The 12,587-nt window shown below is 38.1% G+C and overlaps 1 protein-coding gene across 6 annotated transcripts in view; it reads right to left on the bottom strand.

Moving 5' to 3' along the window:
• BIRC6 (baculoviral IAP repeat containing 6) overlaps window positions 1-12,587 on the bottom strand; it is a 177,499-nt gene that overhangs the window by 104,660 nt on the left and 60,252 nt on the right. For 4 of the 6 annotated variants that reach the window (XM_068156495.1, XM_068156529.1, XM_068156539.1 and 1 more), the window contains exons 21-32: window positions 11,343-11,490; window positions 10,284-10,417; window positions 9,032-9,178; window positions 8,316-8,503; window positions 7,513-7,827; window positions 6,261-6,360; window positions 5,581-5,795; window positions 5,185-5,393; window positions 4,473-4,819; window positions 3,950-4,169; window positions 2,918-3,051; window positions 249-386 (exon numbers count right to left, since the gene is read on the bottom strand). In XM_068156495.1, coding sequence (XP_068012596.1) covers window positions 249-386; window positions 2,918-3,051; window positions 3,950-4,169; window positions 4,473-4,819; window positions 5,185-5,393; window positions 5,581-5,795; window positions 6,261-6,360; window positions 7,513-7,827; window positions 8,316-8,503; window positions 9,032-9,178; window positions 10,284-10,417; window positions 11,343-11,490 — 2,295 coding nt within the window. The remainder of the gene's footprint in view (window positions 1-248; window positions 387-2,917; window positions 3,052-3,949; window positions 4,170-4,472; window positions 4,820-5,184; window positions 5,394-5,580; window positions 5,796-6,260; window positions 6,361-7,512; window positions 7,828-8,315; window positions 8,504-9,031; window positions 9,179-10,283; window positions 10,418-11,342; window positions 11,491-12,587) is intronic. The other 2 variants (XM_068156504.1, XM_068156522.1) reach the window with 1 other exon arrangement.

Below are 12,587 nucleotides of genomic sequence, written 5' to 3'. Positions count from 1 at the left end.
CAGTCATGGGATAATATATTGACATTTCACAAGCTCAAATCAACTCTGTATTTTTCACTTAAACTGAAAAAGTGTTGTATTTCTAAAGAGAAAGTTGACTGAAGGAAGCAGATAGCAGTGCAAATAACACGATCACATCTGCTTTAAAATCTAATTTTTCAAGTGAATTGAAAATATATTTTAAACATCTGAACAGCTCCTAAACCAATACCCAGAGAAGCAAGTTTTATTAGTAACTGTTAACACACCTGTCAAAAATCGTTCCCTCTCTTTCCCATTCAGAGGTTTCTTGGCTGTGGCTGCTTCATCTTCAACAGTAGCTACATAATCCAGTAGTCTGGACACCAGCATTACAACCCAGCTGATCATGGGGATATCTAAAACTCCTTCAAAATAAATATATTTAAGCATCTTAATAAAGTTTTGAAGCCAGAACAAACTAGTTTTGAAGACAAACAGCATTAGATAGTACATGTTTCACTAGGCCACAAAGATTCCATTTCTTTTGTTGTTGTTGTTTTTGTTTGTTTTGTTGAAAAATATGGACAAAAATGTAAGCACTCATAAATGAAGAAAACACCCTAAACATTCGGTATAGAACTCAGGTGCAAGAGAAAACGTCACAGTTCTTTCAGTCTGGTGAAGTCAGAAGTCAAAAGCTTAATCTTTACTTTCGCAGCTAAAAATTAAGCAGCAATTTTTAAAAATAGGTAAAAAATGTCTGTATTTCCTAAATATCAAAGGCAGAAATGACATATGCTTGAATTTAAGCACAGAAATTAGATGTCTCAAATTCAACAGTGCGAAATACGTCCATCATTAGGTGTTCCAACAAAATACCTTCATTGTTAGTGCATTTTCACATAGCCATTTGAATAGGATGCAGGAAAGCCAAGACTGAGTTCAGACTGGATAAATCATGCAGGTGACACTAAAGACTGGCTATTACCTATTTGAGTCTTACACATTAAATGCAGATTTTTGTATAGGTAGGAGGGAAAAGAAACCACATGTTAAACATCATGAAAGAAAAATCTGTGTGCATGAATGAATCTAAATAAACTATTCCAAAGTGAACTCAGAAATGCTTGATAATGAGCAGAAACCTACAATTAACGGTCACTTAAAGATAGTCATTATGAAATGGCATTCTTTTTCATAATATCAATACAGCAAAATCCTTAGTACTGAAGACTACAGGCACACTTACTTATCTATGCAATGCGCTGAGCCAAATTTAACTACACTACACTTTTTATGCACCGACCTTAAAAAAGCCTTTAACTCACTCAACTTATTATTAATTACAGATGAAACAAGAAAACTAAAGCACAGACTTGTCCAAGGCACAGATCTGCCCAAGGTAGTATGTAGCTGCTGGTAACCCAAAGAATAGGATGCAGGCCCTGACTGTTAACTCCACTTTCCTGTCCACACTAGCAGAAAGCAGCCCACAGCTAAGCAGGCAAAGGACAAGGAGGTCTCTCCATAACGGAACCTAAACAGGAACTGCAGACTACATTGCAAGAATAAGTATGTGTAGCACTGGTGACCTCTACCCATCTTTTTGGTTGACAGAATGGAAAAAAAACAACAAAACAGTCTGCTGCAGAGTGAAGCATACAAGTATACACCTCCTCATACATCTGATAAATAAGTGAAGTTCTTTTATCTCTTAAATGAAGAATTTCAGCTTTGCTCTCTCCTGGCAAGTGCGTTCAGCTTATTCCTTTTATTTTCCCTTTACCTCAAAGTTTACAACTTCTTTCTGCCCAAAACACTCACCTGTTGTTCTGATTGTCCTTTGTTTTCTGACCTTCCCCAGTAAGTTTTCACCCCTTTGACCCTTAGTTATGTGTGATAGTTCTCAAACAGGAATTTCTTCTGCTGTATCTGATGCTTCCACCACACATACTGCCCTAGTACTCACCTGTACTGTCCAGGAGGAAGGAAGCTGGAAGACCAGCAAATAAAGTTCTGAAGTATCAGTTACTTCTGCTTCCTAAAGTCCTCCGTGAGGACAACTAGTAAGGCAAGAGCTATGAAAGGAATTGGCAGCTGTGGGGAGAGTGCAAACAGAGGTAGAGGAGATGTAAGCTTCGGTTTGCCTCAAACTAGTTAGAGACTACAGCAGGATATGGCCACGACAGAGAAAGTACATGGTAGACCAATGGGAAGCAATAGGGCAGCTTCTGACACCAGCTGTAGGCTTGATTACATCAGGAGACAAGGTAAAAAGCAAGGACAGTCTCAGCTGGCATTTATCAACTTCACAATGCTGAGAACTTCTACAATGCTCTGCTACATGTACATTACAAATAAGTAGCCTAGAGTTTGATGTTTTCAAAGGCAAGCTTTTTCTTCAAATTTAAGATTGTCAAGAAAACACTCAAAAGAAAATCAAGTTAGGGGAATATAGTTTCAGTACTTCTTAGGTTAAAAAAAAAAAATGTTCCTTGTGATTACAAAAAACCCCACCATGTGGTTTGGTGAAACCATGCAAATATACCTAATAAACCTGCCTTTGTAACCACATTTCACTTCAAAAGCTTGAACCTTAGAAAGGATCTCCTGAGCAAAAAGAGGCACTTCCTTCCAAAATACACTGAAGTCACTAAAGATGTCTACACATTGGATGTTCCCCCCCACTCTGTTAAAACTTTAAAGCTTCCTAGATGAATTAAAAGCAATCAAATGGATTTTGCTCAGGTTTAATTGGGGGGTGGGGGGGAGTAGAGGAAACTCTTTTAGTACCTAAAGAATACAAGTTTTGGCACATTTTAAAAAGCAGCTGTGTTTTGGAAATAAAGTAACCAAGCAATTTCTTCATTTAATACACCAAAAATTGTGAGCTAGTCTCTCAATTTTCTATCTTGTAATGAATACGAAAATATATTTTCCCAAATCAGAAGGCTACCTTCAGTTCTTCTGTGCACAGGTAAATGAGGTTGCAGTGGTGACAGCAGGTTATCCAGGAGATTAAGTAAGCTTTCTAAAACGCCGCTGTTGCTAAGCGATCTTTGGCCAATGCAAGAAAGCAACATGAAGACCCTAAAAATAAAAATTATATATTTAAGATTTATTTATTTTTCCGATCCAGTAATAACCTGAAAACTCTTACAGAACAGTATTCCCCTAGGCTTCAATCTGAGGCACAAGGAAATTGCTACTGCGGCCTAGCACGTGAACTGACTTCACCTTCTAAGGATGGCGCAAACCTTCAGGGTGAACATTTTATGTTTTCCCCCTCAAAAGGCAGGCAACATCTAACACCTGAAAGAAGATCTCATTCACTTTATTTCTTAATATATATGACATACTGACTAGCAGGAATAGACAATTAATTCTATGTATTCTTATATGATTGGAACTAATTCATTTTTTGAAGTAGTGAAAAAATAAACATTGCTATCCATTGCTGCCAAAGAAGGCAGAAAGCCAAAGAACAGTAAGTATGTTTGATTACAATAAAATGCTAATGTTTAGAATATCGAAGCGTTCAATCCATTATATACAATAATAAACATATCTAATATTCAATACTGAACTCTACATTTATTTGCTCTTATCTTTCGTATTAAATGCTAATAGTGTGGCTTCTAGTCTCAATCCTACTTCCAAAAGCATCAGAAGGGCAGGAGTATGATGAGGGTGTGTTTAAACTTGATAAATGAGAAGGCAATTTTTGACAGTAAGGATCAATCCTGTTAGGTATGTGAAGATCTCCCAGTAAGAGAATCCAGCAATTTATAGTTGTGCATGCACCAAATATGTGCAGGAACTGCAAACAGACATTTGTAATTTGCGGTGCTTTTGTTGGATTGTCCTTAAATCAACTGAATAGATGGACCAGTATTCTTCAGTTGTATTTTGTCAATTCCATTGTTAAGTTATGAACAATGGTATTACTTAAGTGACACACAGGTATCAACACAGACTTACTACTTACCTGTCTTGTGGGAATATGAGAAGTTGCTCTGAATTGTATAATTCCTGCAGTACGTTTGAGAGGAACTGACCCCACCACCTCTCGCCTCCACAGAGCTGAACAAGCAGAAGGCCAGTATGCAATCGTATCTTTGGGGTTCCACTGATACATAGGTGTTTAAATAATTCTTCACAAGCTTGAGCGTGAAAAGTACTTTGCAGAACCACGGGAACAGAGTGCCCTTTTAAGAAAAGAGAAAAGGCAACTATGTTTAAGGAGATAATGCCTTGAAAACATAAGTAAGTTTTAAAAGCTATGATGATTAGACTAATTGGCACAAGGTAGAAGGAACATAGGACGAAATGCAACCTATTTGCAGACAACCCATAAAGGCCAGGCCATTTGTCAAAACCAAATCAGTGTCATATCAATGAAAATATTCCCATGGGATATACACAAAACAAAACCAAGATTTGGTTATACTTAAGCACAAACTGGTACAAGAAATTACAAGACAGACTATTTTAATGGCAAAAATACTAACCATTGGAGGAATGTAGTAAACTAAGCAATGTATCCAGTAAGTATCTAATAATAGTGCGTAACTGTTCTGTGGATGACATCTGAATCAACTCTTTTGGATCAGAATGCTGCTTGAGTGTTTTCCTGCTTGCACCTAAAGCTACTTTGAGCCTCTGAACAGCATGGTGAGCCAAGTTGAGTTGAAGCTGCAACTGAATGCAGTCCTGGTAAGCAGAAAATACTCTGCTATCTTCTTCTACTGCCTTGTCTGGCTTTCGTAAGAAGTACTGGGCATTGTTAGCACTGTTGAGTGGTGGCAGGTCAATGCTCTGCAGAAGGATTTCTAACCGATGACAGGCCAAATTGTACCTAAAAGAAAACATTCCAACACACAATTCAATAGACGTTAGCAAATGGCAATACATTTGACAGTCACACTGCCAGAAGACCACCACTGGTCCATTCTGAATGCACTTTTAAAACAGATATTGGGGGAAATGGGGGGGGGGGGGGGGGGAAGAGGAGAAAGAGCCACAGCATAGTCTTTGTTACTGCTATAAAGATATTCACTGCACTAACTCTGTAACAAAGGCACACTTTTCTTTTGTCTGAAGACTACTACAGAAAGAACAAGAAAAATATACATGAAAATAATAAAAAAACCCTAGAAAATTATGATAACCCAGTATTTCAAGTTTAACAAAACTAGTAAGTACACCTCTTTTAAATCTAACCTGCATTGTATGTCTTCTTGTAATGCAATCATCATTGCCAAATGTTGGTCAATTTCTGGCTGATTTGCAGCTTCACCTTCTCCTCTGAGGGGATCATGCATTAGTTTCAGCTCATTTTCAAAAGGTAAGATATAGGTATGGCCATAATAAAATCCTAATGGGATTTTTGCTCTAGCATTTGTGCTACCGTATCGACCAATAACAGTGATCTGAAAGAGAACACAACTATACTGTAACAATTGTACCAAAACAAGCAGAAATAAACACTGTCAAAAATTCATTAAAATGTATAGCCAGCTAAGGTTTGGCCTGAAAAGAACATAGGGAAACTAAGATCACATGCTAACACAGATCACTAATTTAAAAGATAAGAGTATGAAGTCTATCTCCTTTTACCTTCATAAACCTGCAAACTGGGGGAGGCAACAAGTCATGTAAAATAAGTGAATGTGTGCTAATGTCAGTAGCCACTACCAGTCGCCTTCCATCCACTTCTTCTCCTAAAGTCCAGATGTCAATAGACAAAGAAGCCAAATCTCCACAGGTGGGGATCAAGACATCCGTCAGCAATATAGGTCTTCCAAAATCTAAGGTCACAAATCTTCTTGCTCCTGGGGAAAAAGACAGGATTGCCTAAAACGTCAGCATATGCTAATCAGCAGAGAGAGATACTTCTCAAACAACAAAATCTTTGTTTTTATATATAGTGTTCCAAAGGCATGTATTTGAGATTAAAAATAGCTGCACAATGTCAGAATCTCTCACTATAGCTTTTACCCTTTGAGAAGGAAAATTTTGGCTTAAGCTTGTTATGCTTTTTATGCACTACTTCAGAACAGGTGCTCTGTCCAGAGACACAACATATTCACCCATCCCCCAGCAGGATTTTTCAACTTGATAAACATCACTGAATGCTGAATCTTAAACTTTCAGATACAACAGAAATGCCAAGTGAGTAATATCTTTTCTTTAGAAAGACAAGCAAGACTGTAGCTCAGCAACTTACTTAAGATCCTGTAAAACAATCCACATATTACAAAATATGTAAAAATTATTATCAGGAATTCTGCTTTTACCTGAGTGCATTCGCTCTATAATAATTGACTGATGAGGTGGAGGTTGAAGAAAATGTGAAGCATGAGATATTGCAAGAGCAAGACCGGATCCAAGTGGATTCTGAGGAGAAGAGGGATTTGGGAGGGGGGGGGAGCAGGAGAGAGGGGGAAAAAAAAAAAAAAAAAAAAGGTCAATCAGTAAAATATAGTTGTTAACATCTACACATTTACAGTAATATGTTCTTTGGAAAAGACTAAGAAAACCTCTTACGATTTAAAGACACAGAATTTTGAAACACTACATTTGGATTTGTGCACGAACCATAAAAATATATTAACTACTAAACTCAAATTAAGCTAGCTCAAATTAAAAGAAACCATTTGAGATGCTCTAACTCCATCACTCTTTCATAAGTCTTACTTTTCACATGAGTCAGGTTCTTCTCAGTGATGCCCCATGACAAAACAAGGGGCAGTGGGTGGAAATTGAGGCACAGGAAGTTACATGGAAACATGAGAAAAAACTTTTTCACTGTGATTGAACATTGGAACAGGCTGCCCAGAGGAGTTGTGGAGTCTCCCTCTCTGGAGATACTCAAAACACATCTAGATGCATTCCTGTGTTATCTGGTATAGGTGATCCTGCTCTGGCAAGGGGGTGGACTAGATGATCTTTCAAGGTCCCTTCCAGCCCCTAACATTCTGGGAGATATGATCTAAATTTAGTGGTGGTATTTTCATATCTAATACAAATAAATATTTACTAGCACTCAAGTACAAAATAGATCTTGCTAAGGCTTACAGCATCTTAAAAATAAATCAGAGGCTTGGAGCACCTCTTCTAAAAAGACAGGCTAAGACAGCTGGGGTTGCTCAGCCTGGAGAAGAAGGCTCCATGGAGACCTAATAGTGACCTTCCACTATGTGAAGGGGCCTGCAAGAAAGCTGGGGAGGGACTGTTCACAAAAGTGTGTAGGTTGAGAAGCAATGGTTTTAAACTTGGGAAGAGTAGATTTAGGCTGGATATCAGGAAGGAGTTTTTTTCACTATGAGAGCGGTGGAACACTGGAACACATTGCGCAGGGAGGTGGTGCAGGCCCCATCCCTAGAGACATTCAAGATCAGGCTTCACGGGACTCTGAGCAGCCTGATCTAGCTGAAGATGTTCCTGTTATTGCAAGGGGATTTGAACAGATGACTTTTAAAGGTCCCCTCCAACCCAATGAATTCTATAATCTTCTTTCTATAAGAAAAAACACACATATATAATTACCGTTCTAGATTTGCTTGTGTTCTTGTTATGTGCTGCAAGGTGAACTGTTGGGGGATCAATGACTGAACCAGGGAAAAGCTGAGCAAGCTCTGCATTAATAACAGCAGAAACTGCCTCATTAGGTGGAGTCAAAGGTGGAGTCATGAAGAGAGGAGTTGTTTTGGGTGTGGGTGGAATGACATCCGAAGGATGAATGAAGAACCCTGGGGCTGCTACTGGATTAGAAGGCACAGAGTTGTGAACAGGACCAACTGCTGATGCTGCTGCCGCTGCTGCTGCTGTTGTCTGATGCAGTTTTGCTTCCAGCTTAGCTTTCTGTGGGGAAAATGAAAGCAGTGTATGCAGCAGATAATACTGCTTTGTGAACATAGTAGTAGTATTGAACTACAAGAACAGCTTTCATTATAGAACTAGATTTAGTAACTCCCAGCTACCTTCAACACAGGCACTTAGGCATTCAACTCTAAGCTAAAAATTTAAACTCTATTCAATTTGACCTCAGTTGATGAGGAACATGAGGAATTAAGTAATGGAATAATAAAACCACCCCACAACCGTTCAACTGAACAGCAAAGTAGGGTCAATACAGCTAAGCTTCACACTGGCAATGGTTTTATGTCTGCTACTTCCGTGTGTCGGCAATCGTGCTTTTCATTTTGTGGGCTATTCTCAAGTCCAGACTGATAAACTTATACATAATAAGACTTGATTTTGAAAACAAAAAAGGCAACTAGCCCTGCAACTACTCTCTCAGCTTTTGAAGTCTAAAGACAGCACGAAAAAATAGCTAAATAGCCTCCAACCTGTTGCTGAAGCTTCAAAAGCTGCTGCTGTTTCTCTTGCAGCACCTGGAGTTGTTGCTCGGCTGAGGCCATTGCATGAGAGAGAGACTGCAAAGCTACCTGGGCTGCTGAACTCAGTGCTGTTGAGGCTTCCCCAACTGTTCCAGAAGAGAGGCCACCAACTGCTGGGGTAACCCCAAAGGTACTCACTGGCATGAAACAAACAAACAGAACAAACATGTATGTAGAAAAGATATAAAATATGCCTTAGCAATTAGTAAGGAATTAAATTAAAGGGCAAGGTATAAACAACAGAAGTATCTCCTTTTATCCAGGTCTTGATACAAAGTAACATCACCTTGAATTACAAAGTATATGATTTACAGACTATGCTCACTCATTACACATGCAACATTTTCATTAGGGAAGAGGCACCTCATATCCTGGAATCCTTTTGCCACATAAGGCTGCAAGGTAAAGACGCAAGCTTGTATGTTATACACTCCAACAGAAACAAATTCATTAAAATTAATAAATCTGGAATCCAGTTTGCTAAGCTCTAAGAAGTTTAACTTCCTATATAGCAACTACTTAAAAAACAAAACTCAAGCTACCCCACCATGCATTTCAACACTTAAACTACAGACAATCTGTTTTTCAAACAGTGCTCATTATGCCCAATTAAAAATATCATACTGTGGAACTATGTTAAGTAGAAAAAGAAAAGTTGTATATACCAGTAAACGTACTTGCATCGTCCCTTTCTATTCTAGTTCCATCACTTGTAGAAACACAGGTAAAGTGCAGAGGTTCAACTTCCAGAAGTCCAGTAAGTGAAGTAAAACTTCCTTCAGCTGCTGCACAGCTACTTATTTTCCCATTTCCTGAAAGAAAAACATACATCTGCACAATCAGCTAATGTTTTCTTGATAGCTACATTTCAAGTCCTGGAGACTTGGAAGGAACAGATAAACATAATACATGTTGAAGAACAGCTACCCAAACACTATCACATCCACAATACAAATGAAAGTGTATTTTTAAATGGATAATGCTGCTAAGTCTGTTATTAACAGAGCATCCTAAGTGAAACTACCAGATGTGACTGCAGAAGTATAGTGTAACCTTCTCAATTCCAGAAATAGATTTTATAGTGGATGCTTTACACTGTGAGAAAATTAGATTGCGAATATATAGACATCAATGTTACTGCAGAGGAAAAGAAAGAAACACACCAACTAAGATCACACACCAAGTCAGTATAAAATCTAGACTATTACTCAACATATAACAAATTCCTAGTGTTGTGTGGAGGGAGGAAGGGATGGGAAGGAGATGGACAAGAATATGCAAGAAAAGTGAACGAGTCACTGTGACTGAAGAATATGACAAGAATTTCCTGACAAGTAAAACCAGTCTCACACTTAGGATATTCCATGGTCTAAAGATTTACTTCTGAACTAATCTGAGTGATAGACACAAATATGCTTTTAATGTATTTTAACGTACCTGAAACAGGAAAAAAAACCCAAACAAAAATAATCACATTATATCTGTAACATTTAAGTAGAAGACTGCAATAAGACAGCTTCCCAATTTCAGAATAATGCATTTAGGTTTCTTTGCCTATGAGATGGTTGGTAGTCTAAATGAATAACATTATCTCAAGAAAGCTGTGACAGATGCATCCTAGAAGACTGTGAACCAGAGAATGATAACAGCCTCTTTATTTAATCTCTAGCCTTTTCATAGATCTACAGGATAAGAAGAGCACAGATTTCCCAAAGAGGCTTTTTTTTTTTTTCTTGCCGTAAGGGCTAAATGAAATGTAAGAGATTTCACAAAGCAAAAGAGTAAGAGTATCTTGTACATCATCATGCACAGCTATAAAACAGATGGAAAGTATAAAACTGCATCTTCGGTAAAGGAAAAAAAAGAGTATAACTGAGAGAATTAGCCATTATTCCACAACAGACTAAACATATGTACCTGATAGAACATCAGACAAATCAATTTCATCTGACTGTACTCCAATGCTGCTGTTATATACATTTTTACAAGAAGAGCCACTTATTTCCAAATCAAACAGAACTGGATCAAAAGGTGAACTATATAATCCATATCTGCAAATGGAATAAGACAAAAAAGCACTATTCAAACAGAAAGATTTCAAATAAAATTAAATTGAAAGGCCACATATTTCTTCATCAGGACTTAGGAGATCACACACTTTCATTCAAATGACAAAACAAGCAAAACAATCCCCCTCTGACAATCCCAACCCCTCCCCCTGCCCTTCCCCTGCAAAGTTGGCTTACTAAATTTTCAATTTGACCTTAAGATTCTGAGCTAACCTCTTTCAACCCTCCACTACATTGATCTTTCTTGACATGAAGGAAAACTCTTAACCCACAAATCATAGCTGGAAGAGATGTCTAATGGCAACATGTTACTATCACTGTAACATGACTTTGGAAATGGCTATAAAAACTGAACCATCTGCGATTTCTTTTAGGTACCACATAAACCCAAAGTTAAATGGCCAATCAGTTTATGACATAAGAGATGTGACATCAGTTTGAATGATATTGATACACAATTCACAATTCCCAGTAAATGACTCTAGGTCTCTACACTAAGAAATTGGCCTTCAACAGCAGTACACTAAATGTATGGTCATCTTACAGAGACATTACAATTTTGTGTAGCATTACGCAGACCTGAGTCTGCTCGGGACATCTGATTCCCTCCCACACTCAAAATCCTTGCACCAAGAATCTTAAATACCAGCTTTAGGATTGTATAGACATTAGGCACACATTTGCTGATTTCAAGTGCACTGTAAATTACAAGAAAGCAATTAAATTAATCTTTAGCTCTGCTCAAATCCAACTACTTCCCAGCGTTGTATCAAATTAATTGTTGCCCAAACAGATACAGCAGAACACTTTTTTATTTTTTTAAACAACAAACCTTTTTCAGAATGCCAGAGGATGGCATTAGACAGTTTGTATATTTGCTTAAGTTTGCAAACACACTTCTTAGTACCTTGTTTGTAGTAATGCTTCCATAGGCGTTAGGCGATCCTGCAATTGTCGGGACACAGCAGTCAGCAGTGATGCACAAGCTGTACTACATCCTGCCAGATCTTCGTCCTTTACATAATTCAGCAAGACAAAATACCAGTACACAGACCCTGTGTTTGGAAAAAAAAAGAGAAAAGATGATGTGAATTTTCCACTCAGAAAGCCTATTTTGAACCATAATCAATGGAAGTGATAAAATGAAGTATCTAATCATTACTGAATACAGACTAGGAAGCATTCTCCCTTTTCCTTTTTTTTTTTGAGAAGCTTCAATTAAAATAATTTTGTAATCATTAGTTTCTCACCAGCTAATCTGGAATTGAAGCAACTACTTCTTTCATTGCTTCTGCCCGCTGCTGCTGCAACAATCAAAATACTCTTGATACACCTAGCTGCTAAGCTAGAGGTACCAGTCCCTGCAGAGCCAAGCCTCACTCTAGATTCCACTCCTATCATCTAATTTTGGCTGCTGTCTCTACATTCTGTACTTGCTGGAGGCTGTTTCCTTGCAGATCAGTCTGGGAGCATGGAGCAGCAGTTCTGTGTAGAAATACATACCTCAGATCCCTCGCCCTTCGCTCCCTGTGCATTCCATACCCTCAACAGCAGCAAGTTGAATGTTTCTAACCTGGGTGGTAACACAACAAGCATTTCGGACTTCAAACTAATTTTCCTGTGAGACCCCTTGGTGATGTCAAGCTAGACACAATTCAACAAAATTCTACTCTGAAAAAGACAAAACAGGCCCTGCCACCCCAAACATGAGTAGTTTTCTCATTCTAACAGAAACTTCAAAGGCTTCAACAGGGTGCTAAAATGGCATTACTTCACAATGTAGATGAGAATGGAATCTAATTTACAATCTCCTTTTGATGCAGAAGTAACAGAAGTGGACTGCTACATGGACATAATTTTGATAGCCACGCTCCCTAGAATGAATCCCCTAATTAGCAGAAATGACAGACAATCCCAAATCTCACTCATTTCAACAATCTGTGGTTACTTAACACCTTGGAAAATTCTTTCAAAACTTCCTTCAGCTCTCAGTGCTTTAGCACTGTTTTAAGCCAGCTAATTTGCTTAAGATTTCATCATCTATAAATGGATACTTCATACTCGGATACCACCTTACCAGACCAGCCCAAGAAGCAGTTTGGGCAGACTGAACAAATACCTAATTATTATTTCACAAGAAAGTCATGCCAAA

Source organism: Melanerpes formicivorus, unplaced genomic scaffold, assembly GCF_026170545.1.
Source record: "Melanerpes formicivorus ecotype bairdi unplaced genomic scaffold, bMelFor1.0.p_v2 SCAF_2, whole genome shotgun sequence".
NCBI classification, from domain to species: domain Eukaryota; kingdom Metazoa; phylum Chordata; class Aves; order Piciformes; family Picidae; genus Melanerpes; species Melanerpes formicivorus.
Note: the sequence above shows the minus strand (reverse complement) of the source record. Positions and strands in the feature narration are given on the sequence as shown.